Here is a 15,692-nt window from a genome sequence, read left to right as displayed (position 1 = left end):
CACATTGCAGTGCTAGTCAAGTCAAATTTAGCACTTTTCAAATACACATTGTTTCAAAGCAGCTTTACAGAAAATCATGTTAATGTTTATAATATCTGAATTTCTGCATGCCTCTGATTTATCAGATTAGAGCTGGCCGATAATATAGTTTACATTTTGCAACAATACAAGCAATCAAGCAGTTGAGATCTGCTATATGCATTATGCTGATACTGTATGAATGCGAATAAAGTTGGACATGCTTAAATATCCAACCTTACAGTATATAAAGAGCTGGGCAAAAATGTAATAACATTTTGCAATGAAATAAAAAATCAGGCACCTGAGACTATTTAATTAGTTTCAGCTGCCTGATTCTTATATATATACATACACACACATAACAGATATATATAATATACTATATATATATATATGTTAATATATCTATATTTGATATATATGTTAAAAAATATGCTATTTTAAAGAAATATTTAAGAACAAGAACATTTGGACATCAATACATGCACACTTAGAGCGGGTGTTTAAACTTTTGCTTTAAATCTTTGCTGTGAAACTCCAATGTGTTTTAAAAAAAACAGCCTCATACTCACCATTTTAAGAAATTTTGTGTTTCTGCAGAGATCAGCTTCCTGTTTGGTGGAAGGCAGTTGGCCATAATTTCTGCGCTGACCACCTGCAGCATTTTCACCCTGTCATTACAACAGTTTCAGGAGATTGAGGAATTGAGGAAGAGTTCCCACATGTTGTGAACGAATTGAGGGGAGCAGCTCAACAGTATAAAAATGATCTAGAAAGTAAGTCTTGCATTATGAGTTGCTTTGTACGGTCATCGGGAGGGGACATGCTCGGTTCACTTAGTTTTGTCGTGGCCATGACACATTAACTTGTGGGAACGCAATGATAAGTTGTGGCAACGAGATCATATGATGTTTTATTAACAAAGTTCGGGAGGAGCACGTTCAGATAATTAACACAAGTGGAGAGCACTCAGCAATCAATGGTAAGAGGGGTATATACACTCAGCAGTCTCACCTCATTCCATTGACAGTTTTGCAGCATCCCTCCACCACCCCTTCTCCACGCTTCTAGTCCTAAGCACTTACATAGGGGGGAGTACTCTGGGTTCGGGCCGAACTCCGAGCTCGGAGCCCTCCCCCCGGACACCACGCCAAATACGCATTAAACTTTACCCCCTCAAATTATATGTAAGTGTGAACTCGTGAATTTGTTGAGGTAACGCATCCTTATTTCGTGTAGTAGTGGGAAGTTCGGATCATTTTACTAACTCGGATCTTTGAATCTCATTCATCAAAATGAACAAATCTTTTTTCGAGTCATTTTGTTCATTTCAGCAGAATGTATTTAAAATGTTAAATGTTAGCCAAATTCCCCAAACACATCAAATGTTGATCGCATTTAGAATAAGAAAAAAATTGTCTTCAGGCTATGCAGTCTGTTAGTTTACCTCACCTCCCGAAGCTGTTCGTTCATGCCGTGACATCCTCATAAACTGAGTTCCCTTTCAAGGCGGTAACTCAACATTACGCCAGCTATGACGTATATGGGAACTCCTCCCTTCTCCACTTTCCCTGAAATCTTATGGGCTAATGGGCCAATTGACGCGAAGCATGCAAATACTGACAGGTCAGCGGGCAGTATAAAATGCATGGGCGCGAAAATTACATCAGAATCTCTTTCTTCATGCTAGAAGTCTTATCTAAGTCATCGTGGAAGTTGCAATAGAGGACTACTCACCCTGTTTTCCTCTCCGCATCCGATGGCTGCTACATGCCAGATTTGTGCGGGTCCCATTGACCCGCCCGACCTTCACCAGTTCTGTGTCACCTGCCTGGGCCTCGCCCACGCTGAGGCGGCACTCACGGACGACACGTGCGGCCACTGCGCCGAGCGCCCTCAGAGCCAGAAGAGAAGTGGCTTGGGCAACAGTGGGGATGAGGCCCACTGCCGCCAGCGAGCCGCTGGTGGGCCCTCCCCCGCCCAAAGACGAGTTTGACGCTGTCAACTTCGCGGACGATAGCTTTGACATTGACAAAAATTGACATGACAATTGAGCTGACAGAGACATTCTCATTCACTTTTTAATTTACAGTATGAAAAAGTAATTGACATGATATTCTTCTTAACATCTCCTTTTGTAAGTCTCCATGAATATGGAACAAAATACAGGCAAGTGTTAAGACCGTAATACCTAATAGTGTTACAATAATAAAAACAGCCCTGACTCCTAAGCTCGATCAAGCTTTATTATATGCAAAAATAAATCATCATATTACTGTAATTATATTATTATTGTTAATAATATTATTGCTATTATTAGTAGTATTGCATTCTCTAATAAAGAGATTTACTGCTAGTTATTTAGCTCCAGCTGGAGAACATTCACCTCTCACTGGCTCCTCTTGTTTCCTCTTTAAGTGCTTTAACATGCATGTTGTGCTCCTGTGAAAAGCAAGTTCCGCCTTGTATGTATTACACACGACAGCATTCTTGGTTTGAAGTTTTGTGAAACTTTCACACACCTTGCTAGTTCGGATTCGTTTGCACTCCGTCATAATTCGTGCTGTGTTTTCTTCTACCGCAATAGTATTTATAATGGCTGCATTACACTCTAGCGCTACAGCGCCATAGCGGTCAAATCGCGATATTGCAGGCCCTTACATTAGGTCACGTGAGATCAAACGACTACTCGACAACAAGATATTTTGTCGACAATGTCGACTAATCGTTTCAGCCCTAGTTCAGAATGACAACACTGAAACAGATCTTGGCACAGATACAGCCCGGGGACTGGTTCTAAAAGACACGTACTTTCATATTCAAATAGCGACGCGCCACAGGCGCTTCCTGAGATTTGCTTTCAAAGGCACGGCTTATCAGTATTCAGTGCTTCCGTTCGGCCTGGCCCTGGCCCCCCGCACCTTTTCAAAGTGTGTGGACACAGCGCTTTCTCCCCTCAGATCGAGCGGAATGCGCATCTTGAATTATCTGGACGATTGGCTGATTTTAGCCCACTCAAGAGATGTGCTAATCAGTCACGTGGAAACACTGCTTCGCCATTTGGATACGCTGGGACTGCGTGTGAATATGCAGAAGAGCGTGTTTTTACCGAGTCGGACTATAACATATCTGGGAGTATGTTTGGACTCGATGGCGATGCGAGCCCATCTCTCTCAAGTGCGCATAGAGGCAATTTCATCGACTCTGCGCCGTTTCAGACCGGGCAGGTCTGTTTCACTGAGGGAATTTCAGAGGCTTCTGGGACTGATGGCGGTGGCTTCTTCAGTGTGCCATCTGGGTCTGCTGCATATGCGGCCGCTGCAGTTTTGGCTGAAATCTCGAGTTCCGCTGAGGGTGTGGTCTTCGGGCCACAAGCGCATTACGGTCACTCACAGTTGCGTCAGCACTCTGAGACCGTGGAACAGCCCGGATATGTTCAGCCCAGGAGTTCCTTTGGGTATAGTGACGCAGCGCACCGTGGTCTCGACGGACGCGTCAACTTCAGGCTGGGGAGCAGTGTGCCTGGGCGTACCTGCCTCAGGCCTGTAGTCGGAGTCACAGAGAAGGTGGCACATAAACCGTTTGGAATTGGAAGCGGTGTCCTTAGCCCTACAAGCCTTTCGGTCGAAATTGGAGCGGCAACATGTACTGATTCGAACCGACAACACGTCTGTGGTCTCGTACATAAATCGCCAGGGCGGTGTGTGCTCCAGAGCTCTATTCAAACAGGCAGCAAGTCTCCTGTTATGGGCGGACCGACACTTTCTCTCCATAAGAGCAGCGCACATTCCCAGTATCCTGAACCGTGGAGCGGACATGCTTTCGAGGAACGGGATTCCTCAAGGAGAGTGGAGGCTTCACCCAGGATCAGTTCAAATGATTTGGGATCGATTCGGGAGGGCGGAAGTGGATCTGTTTGCCACAAGTGAGAACACGCACTGTCAGACGTTCTTCTCGCTATCTCACTCCAGGAGATGCTCTGACATCGCGTTGGCCGGAAGCCAGGCTTTACGCGTTCCCTCCGGTGAAGATTCTGCCTATGGTGTTGTGCAAAATCAGGGAGGAGAGAGCATCAGTGATACTCGTGGCCCCGAACTGGCCGAATCAGCCCTGGTTCGCGGACCTGAGAGAGTTAGTGGTGGCTCCCCCATGGCAAATCCCCCTCAGGAAGGACCTGCTGTCTCAGGCGAACGGCACGATATGGCACCCCAGCCCCGAGCTGTGGAACCTTCATGTGTGGCCGCTGCGGGGACCCTAAATGAGCGGGACGCTCTGCACTCACGAGTGCTGAGCACACTTACGGAGGCGCGCGCGCCTTCTACCAGGCGCCTCTACGCTCTGAAGTGGGGAGTTTTCTCAAAATGGTGCCAGGACATTGGTATTGACCCGGGGACCTGTTACGTGTCAGATGTTTTGCACTTTCTACAGCACAGAATGGATTGCGGGAGTTTGCCATCCACGCTGAAGGTGTATGTGGCCGCTATTGCTGCTTTTTGTTCCCCGGTTGACGGGCAATCGATCGGTAAGCACGCTCTGGTAATCAGTTTTCTCAGGGGAGCGAGGAGATTGTGTCCTTCACGTCCGCCCTCCGTGCCGCCGTGGGATCTAGCTCTAGTTTTGAGGGCTCTATCTCTACCACCGTTCGAGCCCTTAGCTTCGATTGCGGTTAAGTAGCTTTCCCTGAAGACTGCCTTGCTTCTTGCTCTCGCCTCGGCGAAGCGCATTGGAGACTTACACGCGTTTTCGGTGAACGAGTTGCATCTGTTTCGGACCTGGCGACTGTAATGTCACTCTCCGGCCGAGACCAGGTTACATTCCGAAGTCACTCAATACACCGTTTAGAGCACAGGTTGTTTCCCTGCCCGCCTTATCTGCTGAGCCGTCAGCCTCGCGTGACACTGATGCTCAGAGCGCTGTTTGCCCTGTTAGGGCTTTGCGGATGTATGTGGATCGCTCGGTCGCCTTTTGTCAGTCAGACCAGCTGTTCATGTGCTTTGGTGGATGTAATAAGGGACGTGCTGTTTCAAAACAGAGACTTTCTCACTGGATTGTGGACGCTATTGCGTTGGCTTACGAATGCCAGGGGAAAGATTGTCCCCTCAACATCAGAGCTCATTCTACGAGGGCAATTGCTTCCTCATGGGCCTGGTCTAGAGGTATGTCTATCTAGGATTTATGTCTTGCTGCTGGCTAGTCTTCCCAGAACACATTCGCCAGGTTTTACAAGCTGGATGTACCCTCTGTAGCGTCACATGTACTTTCGGTGAGTTAAGTTTTATTCATGTGTTATGAACTGTTATAACCAGCTATACAGTAGTTACCATGGCTCCTAACTCTGTGTTATGGTTTATAAGGTTTATGCAGTTGTCACTGCAAACGACGTCAACTCTGTTTAACTCTTGTGCTTGAGTGCTTATTGTGTTGTGTCTGCCCTATTCAGTGCAGCCTTCGCGTTCATTGCATTAAGATAATTGCATTACTTTTCCATTGCATGGTATGGTTTGGTACGGGTTCGCTTAAATAGTACCACGTCGGTTGAGGATCCAAGTGAGCCGTACCGATACTAAAATGTGATGTGTAAAACACTGATTGGTCAGAGAGAATCGTCACTACCAGCGTCATTGGATTTGCGACACGAGACACCAAACCCTCTAGAAACAAACTTCTTCGTCTTGCAGTGAAAAACATACACATGCCGAGAATCGATATGCTCCATTGCTTCTGTGTTGTGGGTTTATTTGTGTCGAGTTTGCAATGATGTCACGCAACTATAACAATCAGTCTATAATCCCACCCACTTTTGAAGCAGTACTAAACTGCAGACTGGAAAAAGCAAACCGTGCCATAGTAAAGCTAGCTGAGTCGTATTACGCAGTGGAAAAGCACCATATGTGAACCGAATATGTCCCCTCCCGGTCACCGTAGTTTTGATATACACGATAGAATCTTGACTTCTGTAATGTTACATATTTCCTAGTGAAATTGAGTGAAATTTATTTCATAGAGAAAAAAAGTAGGATGTGACGAAATTACGAAGACTAATAATAATTACTAATAAGAATTATGAAACCTGCAAGGTTTTGTTCAATTTATAACAATTTGGTGTGGCAAGCGGAATTACTTTTTGGCCATGAACCATTTCACAGACAGGAAAGGGAATGTGAAGTGACCATGTTATGTGCAATTTAGGGATGGTTTTACCTTAAAGAGATAGAGCCACAATATTAGAACAGTAAGAATAAAGTAATAAAATGAAAAAGAAAAGAAAGTAATAAAAAATGAAATAATTCTAATAATGGTGATCAGAAATTCAGAAAAACAAAGTGACCATTGCACCTGATTTTGGAAATGATTTTACCATCTGAGGAAAAACAATCTCGATGGCTCTGAACTCACCCTTTGGTTGTCAGCTGATCATGGTGTTTGCAATCACAGCATTCTGATTGGCTGTGTTGTTGGAAGCAGCTTGGGATTTGCTGTGTTCTCCAGGGTCGGTGTGCTTTCTGATTGGACTTTTTGGATTGCGCTTTTCTTCAGGACTGCGGCTCATATAGATAAAGCCGCTTTAGAACCTAATTCTATTCTCAGGATATTTTTATACCCTACAATTTATAATCGTTTAAATATTGATTGCAAAGGATGGAAATTGACCCAAACAATCTATAAAATAGTTTAAATGTGCCACATTCCGTGGCTGTTATTGGTTCATCATTACCATCATCAGTAACAAGATTAATATTCTTTATTTATACGTATCAGTTCAGAAGGTGCTATATACATCATCATTATTATTATTAATCAAGTAAACAGAATAGATGTTGTTATAAGCAAAAAGGGGAAAAAACACATTCTGTTCATTTATTCTACTTCTTTCAAAGTACTTCCAGTTTTCTTTGATGGAGGCAGCAGTTGGATAAAGATTGTAAGCGCATTGGCAAACTAAAAACAGAAACTCTTTGTGAGGCAACCAATGTCTTAAGTAAAAGTGCAAAACAAAACCATGGGTAATTTGTGGGTCTGTGCTGCAATTTCAGATTTCATCAGTCAGGCATGTAGATTATCACTATTTCAACATGAGTCAGCTCACAAGTAATGCATTTCAAAAGGGTGCATATGACAACATCATAATAATAAATAAAATATATTTATTTTCTCAAATAGTTTCAGTATTTGGCACAAAAGACAGTGTTTAGCAATGATACAGTGTTACAGGCACTACAGTAAAATAAAGCACTTTGGAAATGATTCTGTAAACTAAACCAAAATGTTCACAGAAGATTAAAAACAAATTCACTTAGAATTCTTTTGTTTTGCTTTTGTGAAATTGAGGGACTGAAGAGATGAGATTAGCAGAACCTACTAGCACTTTGCAACCCCTTTTTGAGAAATAAAGTATGAACTTTAACCATAATTTACAGTATAGATGTGGATATTTGATCTAAACAACATTCCAAATCAAATCCCATGATTAAATTAAGTGGCAGTAAAGCTACACGAACCAGTCTAGAAATAATAATAATAATAATAATAATAATAATAATAAAAAACAACCAACACCTGGTGAATGTCTAAACAAATATACAACATAAATCAACCACTAATCTAAATATGAATAAGATAACATCTAAATACTTATTCTATTTGTCTGACACATCTACAAGACTAGAATTAACAAAGTAACACATTTAAAAGTGTTCTACAAATTTGAAGGAGTGCGATTCATCATCCGTCCACTAGAGGGGGACAACCTGCATAAGTTATTAAAGGAACAGTTCACCAACAAATGAAAATTCTGTCACAATTAATTCACCCTCATCCTTTCAAGTTCATATCATGTTTTTCTTATTTCTCTTGTTGTTTTTGGTCAAATGGGTTTCAAATGACGGGGTGAGATAATAATGGCAATAACTGTTTAAAGTATATTTTTTAAATGCATTTATATAATTTTGTGAGGTGAGGTTTTCATTTAGAAATCAACACAAACCTCATTTTCTAACAACTGTTTTTACAGTAAATGTGCACTAACAGTGAAACACACACAGTGAGAGAAATCAAGCCCTTGATACACATCTAGTCTGATGTATTAAGGGTTCTGAATGAAGGATTTGGTGTAAAGTGCTCTCAAAACATGGAGACTGGTAACCAGCCGAAAGCTTGATGACAATGTAGGTGGCTTTAGTCCATTCCGAGAAAAACTAAGTGAGGATGTGGCGACCCCTGATTTAACACAGCGCAGAGACTCTGATCTTCTACATCCACTGAATTAAACTAAAATGTATACTACTAATGATGAAAAAGATCAGAGAGCCTTCGCTGCATCTGGAAGCAGAGGCCCACAGGGAGGATCATTACATTAGCAGGCACACTTGCTCTGGTCTGCGTCCCGCGGCTCTGCCAGGTCGCTGGTGCTGTGACCGTTGGTGCGAACCGTTCCGTCGGGTATCCAGGATTTGTCCACACATCTCTCCATGCGCTTCATGATCAAATCCAGCAGAACCTCCACAGCATGGCTCACATTTTCACCGTTTGCAGCGCTTGTCTCAAAGTACGGGACACTGCAAGTAGAAGAAGAAAAATGAAACCGACTCAAACGGAGTTTGGAACTAGGATGTTGCTAAGCTACTGATGTAGTTCTCAAAGCATACAAATAGATATTGGATAAAACAGTGATTTTTTCATTGATATAGTACATTCAATACACATATCACAATCTAAATGCCGTTCACACCAAGAACGATAACTATTAAAATAACTAACTATGACTATATTAGCATCCACATAATAACTTAGTTTAGTATAAGTACACACTGTAGTTTTGTAGTTTGCCACTTTAAATGCTCGAGTTTTTAAGGCAGGGTGGATTCTGATTGGCTGTCAATGTTTTTTAAAATTCTGAAAGTGATTTCAACAATATTGTTTCTATGTGCCATCATCTAGACTAGACACTCTGAGCTACTAGTTAAAAATAATATTAATAAAAATAATTATGATATACTACATTTTATATATATATATATATATATATATATATATATATATATATATGTTTTAATATTATAATATAGTAGGCTATAACATAAGATTGTTTTTAAATGTTTTCGAAAGAAGTCTCTTATGCTTACCCGGCTGCATTTATTTGATCAAAAATACAATGAAAACAGTAATATTGTGAAATGTTCTTATAATTTAAAATAACTTCTTTTAGAAAACATATTTTCTGTATGAATACGTTTTAAAATGAATTTAGCTTAATAGTCCCAGCTTAATGTGAACTGGAGGCTTAAAAGATATAATGTCTTTAAACGATAGGGTATATCACAGCCACCGCACTTGGCAGTAGTTACGACCTGCTCCTTATGTGGGTGACTAGCATAGAAGTCGCTACCCTCATACGTCTTCAACTGAGGGCAGAGCTGCATGGTTCAGACCTGTTGGCTTCACTAGGTTTTCAAGTGGGCACCCTACTTCACCGGTGTTTCATCAACTAGCCCACGACACCTCAATGGGGCTTGACAGCAGAACCAGCATCCTGGAACTGCTCCCTCGGTCATTCAGGACTTCACCACTCAGCTTTGACCCCCGCCCTCTCTGCCAGCCTGGTTTAGCCACCGCTCGCTCCTCTTCAACCACAGCCATCTGGATGCTGTCTCTGCCTGCTTTGATATATTGTTCACCAGGTTCTTGCGGGTTGCCCCTCTAACCCCAAGAGTCCCCAATGCTCTGCAAAGTGACCATCCCTTTCTGGTCCTTTGCCCTTGCCTCCTTCCAGCTTGCTCGGGTGATGACTCCCAGGCCCAGCCTCCCCTGGGTCACCGTGCCCATGATGTCTGCATGTTGTAAGCGCTCCTCCGCTTCCCTCAGAGCTCCGCTGGCCTTCCACTTCCGTCCCGTCTTCATTACGATGTTGGCCTGTCGCACAGCCTGATCATCACTGTCGCGCAACATCATGGCTAACCGACCTTTGGCTGTCTTAAATTCCTCCACGACTGATGTAATTGGCAATTGCAGTTTGCTCCCTAAGCTGTATAGCCCTATAGACCAAAAACGTTTGGGGACAGACAGCCACCTCCTGAGAAAGCTGTTAATTCTCCTTTCCGAAGCCTCCACTGTTGTCAAGGGGACCTCATACACAAGCAGTGGCCACAGTAGACTTGGAAGGATGCCGTGTTGGTAGCCCCATACTTTGTACTTGCCGGGCTGGCCACTCCTCTCCAGGGCTTTCAGGCATTCTTCTGCTTGGTTGAGCATCTCCTTCACGATTGCTTTGTCAATCAGGTCGGCTCTATATCACCTCCCTAAGCTCTTTACTGGTCTCTCCATGACTGTTGGGATGGTATCTTCACCAATCTTAAACTGGAAGCGGTCCTGCACATGGCCCCGCTTCAGGACCAAGCTTCTCGATTTTGAGGGTTTGAACTCCATCCTAGCTGCTGTGGTGAGCTCTACCAAATCTTCCAAGATCCATCTGCCCTCTGGGACTGACCTCGCTGTTATTGTCAAGTCGTCCATAAAGGCCCTGACTGGGACCTGCTGGACTCCACTTGACAGCACAGCTCCCCGTCTAGGCTTCTCCACTGACTTGACGAGGAGGTTCATCGCCGCTGTGAACAGAATCACAGAGATGGTACATCCGGTCACGATTCCGACCTCGAATCTCTGCCAGTTGGTAGTGAAGTCACCAGAGGTGAAGCGCATCTTGAAGTGCCCGAAGTAGTTCCAGAGGAGCAGCTGTACCTTCTGGGGGACGTGATAGGCTCTGAGTGTGTGATCGACCAACTTGTGCGGCACTGTGCCATAAGCATTTGTTAGGCCAAGCCACAGGACTGCTAGACCTCCCTGGTTCCTCTTAGCGTCCTCGATGATCTTGGAGATGACGCTGTTGTGTTCATTGCAACCGGGGACTCCAGGGGCCTCATGTACAAAGACTTGCGTTGAATTCATACTAAAACATTGCGTACGGACAAAGCTGTAAATGTGCATACGCACAAAAAAAAAAAAAAAACAGATGTATGAATCTCTGCGTACGAAGGATCCCACGCATATTCTCTTTGTACATCCCAATTAACGTAAAATTGAGTGCACATGCACGAGCACAACGCCCCACCCAGTCTCCTCCCTTAATTAAATCAATTTAAATATGGTAATGAGTCCACTTTGGCAAAAGAAAGCAGTAAGAAAATGGCTAAAGCAAGCGGCAAGAAACGAAACTTTACAGAAAGTGAATTGGAGGTGCTACTATCGGAGGTAGAAACGAGAAAAAAAAAATTTATTTGGAACTTTGTCCTCCGGAATTAATAACAAAAGGAAAAAATATGAGTGGGAGAGTTTGGCTGATGCCGTCAATGCGGTGGGATCTGAAAGTCGCACTGTAAATGACCTTAAAAAGAAATGGTCTGATATAAAGGTGGACGTTACACGGAGAACTGTTGCGCACCGACAAAGTGTGGGCAGAACAGGCAGTGGTAAAGGGGTCGATGAACTTACACCCTTTGAGCAGAGAGTTGCCTCAATTATGGGTGACACTTTACTCTCTGGAGTAGTATCTGTGGGAGACTCGAATTTACTACAGGACTGCCACGAAGGTAACCAATTTCTCATTTGTTTTTACTTTGGTACACATAGCTTACCTATTTAATTTTCAAATGCATGCAATGTAGCTGACCAAAAGTACACCAGAGATTTTACGTATCCATTGCATTTATGGCAAATGCGTGTACCCATTAATAAGGAACAGAGTCAAATCACAGTTAACATGTGCCTGTGTTTATTTAGACTCATATGGTGCAACAGCCGGAACATCCACTGGCACGCACTCTCCGCCCCTCATGAGCAGCCAGCGCCCACTGCGCGTTTCAGCGCGTTTCCAGTGCTCCCCCCAGTGCTGTGGCCCGTCCGTCTGGCCGCGTCTTGACGCATGCTGTTCTGGAGTCACAACAGCAAATCGTTATGGCCATCGGAGAAATTAACAGTCACCTGAAAAATATCACTGACGCACTCACAGACATAAGCCACTCATTAAAGGAATTGGTCAAAAAATTTACTTTGTCTCTGATTACCATTTATATTGTCGCAATCACATGTTGACGGGCCTGAATGGCTTGTTGGTTGGGCTGCACATACATTGGTCCTGGGTCAGGGTCATCTGGCGGTGCTGTCACCTCACCAAGTGGTATGCCATGCCTGTGCGCGACATTGTGCAGCACACCACAGGCCAGCACAATGCGGCACACCTTGTCAGGGCGGTATAACAGCATCCCCCCAGTCCTGTCAAGGCAGCGCCACCGACATTTCAGCTGCCCAATCGCCCGCTCTACAACTGACCGAGTGCGAGAATGGGCATCATTGTATCTGCGCTCTCGGTCAGTTTGTGGGTTGGTGAGGGGGGTTAACAGCCACGTCTTTAGTGGATAACCGCGGTCTCCTGAAGGGTTGTTGAATAATTAAATGAAAAACAAAACAAAAAAAACAATTAGATAGAACCATAACTTTAAATGCATCACTCACCAAGAAGCCACCCATCGCGCACCCTGCCAGCTTGGAGCCTCATCCCAACCATGCTGTTTGTAAGGATGTATGAATCATGGGTTGACCCAGGCCACCTTGCCACAATATTTGTTAGGCGCATTTGTGCATCACATATTATCTGCACATTTATTGAATGGAAATGTTTCCGATTCACATATGCAAATTCTTCTTCAGATGGCGCCTTTATAGCAATGTGTGTGCAGTCGATTGCTCCGATTACATTAGGAAAACCGGCTATCGCTGCAAATTGCTTTTTAATGTTTGGCTGGTCAACTGCATCATATGGGAACCTTATATACCTGGTAGACATGTGGATGATCCCGACCCATACCGCTGGCATTGCGTGGCTCAAAGACGACTGGCTTATTCCTGAGCGGTCTGCCAGTTCCCTTTGGAAAGAACAAGTTGCCAGGAAACCAAGTGTTGTCAGCACCTGCAAGGGAACGGGTATTGCGTGGCTCCTCGCTGTCTCTCTCTCTAGATTCGGACCCAACTCAGCACAGAGCTCCAAGAGGATAGCCCTTGGAAATCTGAAACGGCTGATAAGCCAGTCATCATCCTGGGCCAGAAAATCATTGTGGTCCCTAAAAACTCGTTCTCTTCGGATTTTGCCATTAGCAATGTCCTCTAATAAGGTCAAAGCTGCCATTGCCATAGACTAAGGGTTGTATCAATTTGCATATGCTTTTATATGTTCTTACTTAATTGCATAATTGATAGAATATTCCCATAAGGCTTGTGTGACAATATATGTCAATTATTTTATAAATTGCAAATGAATAGCAATGCTTCCCACAGGTGATGGTGCGATAGACTTGTAGAACAATTCGTTGTGTAATGTTTGCAACTTCACTTCATTACCTGTAAGAGCCGCCAACGGACAAAAACAATGAGAAATGTACGTACGCCAGACATGAAATTGGCGTGGAGGAACGCACATTCTCACGTTAATTTCACTGTTAGTACATCCGACCGTGAAAGCTGGCGTACGCAAAGTTTTTGTGCGTACGCAAGATTGATACATGAGGCCCCAGGTACTCCGCCTTTCTGTACAGAGGTGTCAATATACTTCTTGTTAATCAAAAACAGGGTCAGCCTCTTCACCAAGATTCCGAAGAACACCTTCCCCTCCACATTCAACAGCGAAATTGTGCAGAAGTCTTTCAAACTGGAAGAGTCCTCCTGCCTGGGGATGAAGCAGCCCTCGGCAATAAGAAAACTGTCTGGCAGATGGTTCTTCCTCCACACTACCTTAAGTAGCCTCCAAAGACGTCTCCTCAGCCTCTCACAGTTCTTGTAAACTCTGTACGTAATTCCATTCGGGCCCGGTGCAGATATTCCCCTTGCCTTTCGGATGAAGTCGTTGACTTCCTGCTATCTGGGCTCTCCATCATCAAAGGAGATGGTCAGCTCCTCTAGGCTGCACAGCTTTCCTTCCAGGTCGAGCTCTTCCTCTCACCTTGGGTCACTGTGCACTTTACGGAGGTGCTCTTCTACCTCCTCCTTCGGGGTCTTTAGCACCCCTGACCTCCTCCGTTGTGTGCATGGAGATTCTGGGTGCATGGGGATTCGTTGCACATAACTGTCATAGTTACAACAGGCACAACAGCCCATCCTACTCTGGTGGCAGACCTTTCCACACCTATAGACTCTAGTTATTACGTTGTTCTGAAGCGATGTCCTTTGATCGTCATCCGTGGTCATATCAGTTGTCTGTCCTGTAGGTCGCTCATCCTCCCCCGCTCTCGCACGACCTTGGTGGTATCTTACAATAAACTTTTCCATAGCGTCTTGAGTTGGGTTCCTCCTCACGGAGGAAGTGCTTTGGCTTGCCAAGCCTTGGCACCCCGTTTCTGGTCTTCCCCAGATGCCAGCAGTCTCTCCCCGCTGTCACCACTCTTCCGTGGTTGCCAACTAGTCTTTCCTAGTGGTCACTGGATCACCAGATGTGGAATGTCTTTAAACGATAGGGTATATTGCAGCCACCACACTTGGCAGTTGGAAAGGATATAAAGTTCACTAGCTGAAGACATTACTGTAGCCATACCCATTAATAGACACAGTACTTCCTTGAAAATAAATTCCAGCACAGCGCTACAACAACCATAACGAAATGACCCTGACAAAAGATAATGCTTTAAAATGAACTCCGTTAGAGCGCTACATATGGTAATTTATCTGTTCAGTAAAATACCTTACTCGCCCGTACAACATTTCAGATCCCTTAGTTCTCGCCATACCTGAAAAGGCAAGCCAATGTTGATTTTTGTTTTATTACGAGCTTTGTTGCGGTCTCTTTTTGCCAGCAGACTCTCCCCTCTGTTCTGTTTTTTTTTTTTTTTTTGGGTTATTCCCAGGACGTTCAAGCTTTAGCATACTCCATGTCAACCTTTTTCACCTGTTGGGACAACTAACCTATGTCAGTCCCACAACATGCACACAAAGTAGCCGGAGCAACTTTTCTCTATTTATGGATATGACGGGACACGCACAGATATGACGCGAGTACGCAATTTCCTGTGAAAATCATCCCGTCTGGTCTAAAATATAAACACTTATAATAGGCTTACCACAGTGAATCAGGGTAAGACATAACATGTTTTTGAAGAAGAAATAATGATGTATTGACAATTTTTTTTTCAAAGGGACACTCTGTTACTTTTTTTGTTCAAAAAAAGAATAAGTCAAAAGCCCTATTTGGACGGTAATTGTTTCTCATGTAAGGTATTTTCAACATTTACAGGGGTCAGTCAGTGATTTTATTGCCATCCGAAACCAGAATATCAGTGTTTATCTCCCACCACCCGCGTAAAAATCCCCAGCCAAATTACCTTCTGGTTTTTTACAAACACCAAGGTTGTGTGGGGTTTACAAGTACGATGTACACTTCTATTACTGAAATGCTGGAAAATATTTACAAGAACAATACTTCATCACAGCTCCACCTCAGTGAACACAAAGGAGAAAGAGAAAAAGCGTGAAACATTTGAAATGGGCCGTTATTGTGGCAGCAATATATGATACAATTTTAAAATATGTAGGCTATTATACACAACATTAAAAATACAAATCAAGCAGCTTTATTTTTACCTTTATTTAGCTTTATTTGGGAGGCAGTGGCTCAGTGGTTCATGTAGGTTGTCTAC

General features: G+C 43.7%; 1 protein-coding gene across 1 annotated transcript in view; it reads right to left on the bottom strand.

The window, feature by feature from the left end:
• Positions 1-7,146: 7,146 nt before the first annotated feature.
• Positions 7,147-15,692, bottom strand: part of rab27a (RAB27A, member RAS oncogene family) — a 94,631-nt gene continuing 86,085 nt past the window's right edge. Inside the window, exon 6 of the mRNA XM_084409869.1 lies at positions 7,147-8,576. Coding sequence (XP_084265995.1) covers positions 8,375-8,576 — 202 coding nt within the window. The 3' untranslated portion in view covers positions 7,147-8,374. The remainder of the gene's footprint in view (positions 8,577-15,692) is intronic.

The sequence above is a fragment of the Rutilus rutilus genome (assembly GCF_951802725.1).
Source record: "Rutilus rutilus genome assembly, chromosome: 5".
Classification (NCBI taxonomy): Eukaryota; Metazoa; Chordata; class Actinopteri; order Cypriniformes; family Leuciscidae; genus Rutilus; species Rutilus rutilus.
Note: the sequence above shows the minus strand (reverse complement) of the source record. Positions and strands in the feature narration are given on the sequence as shown.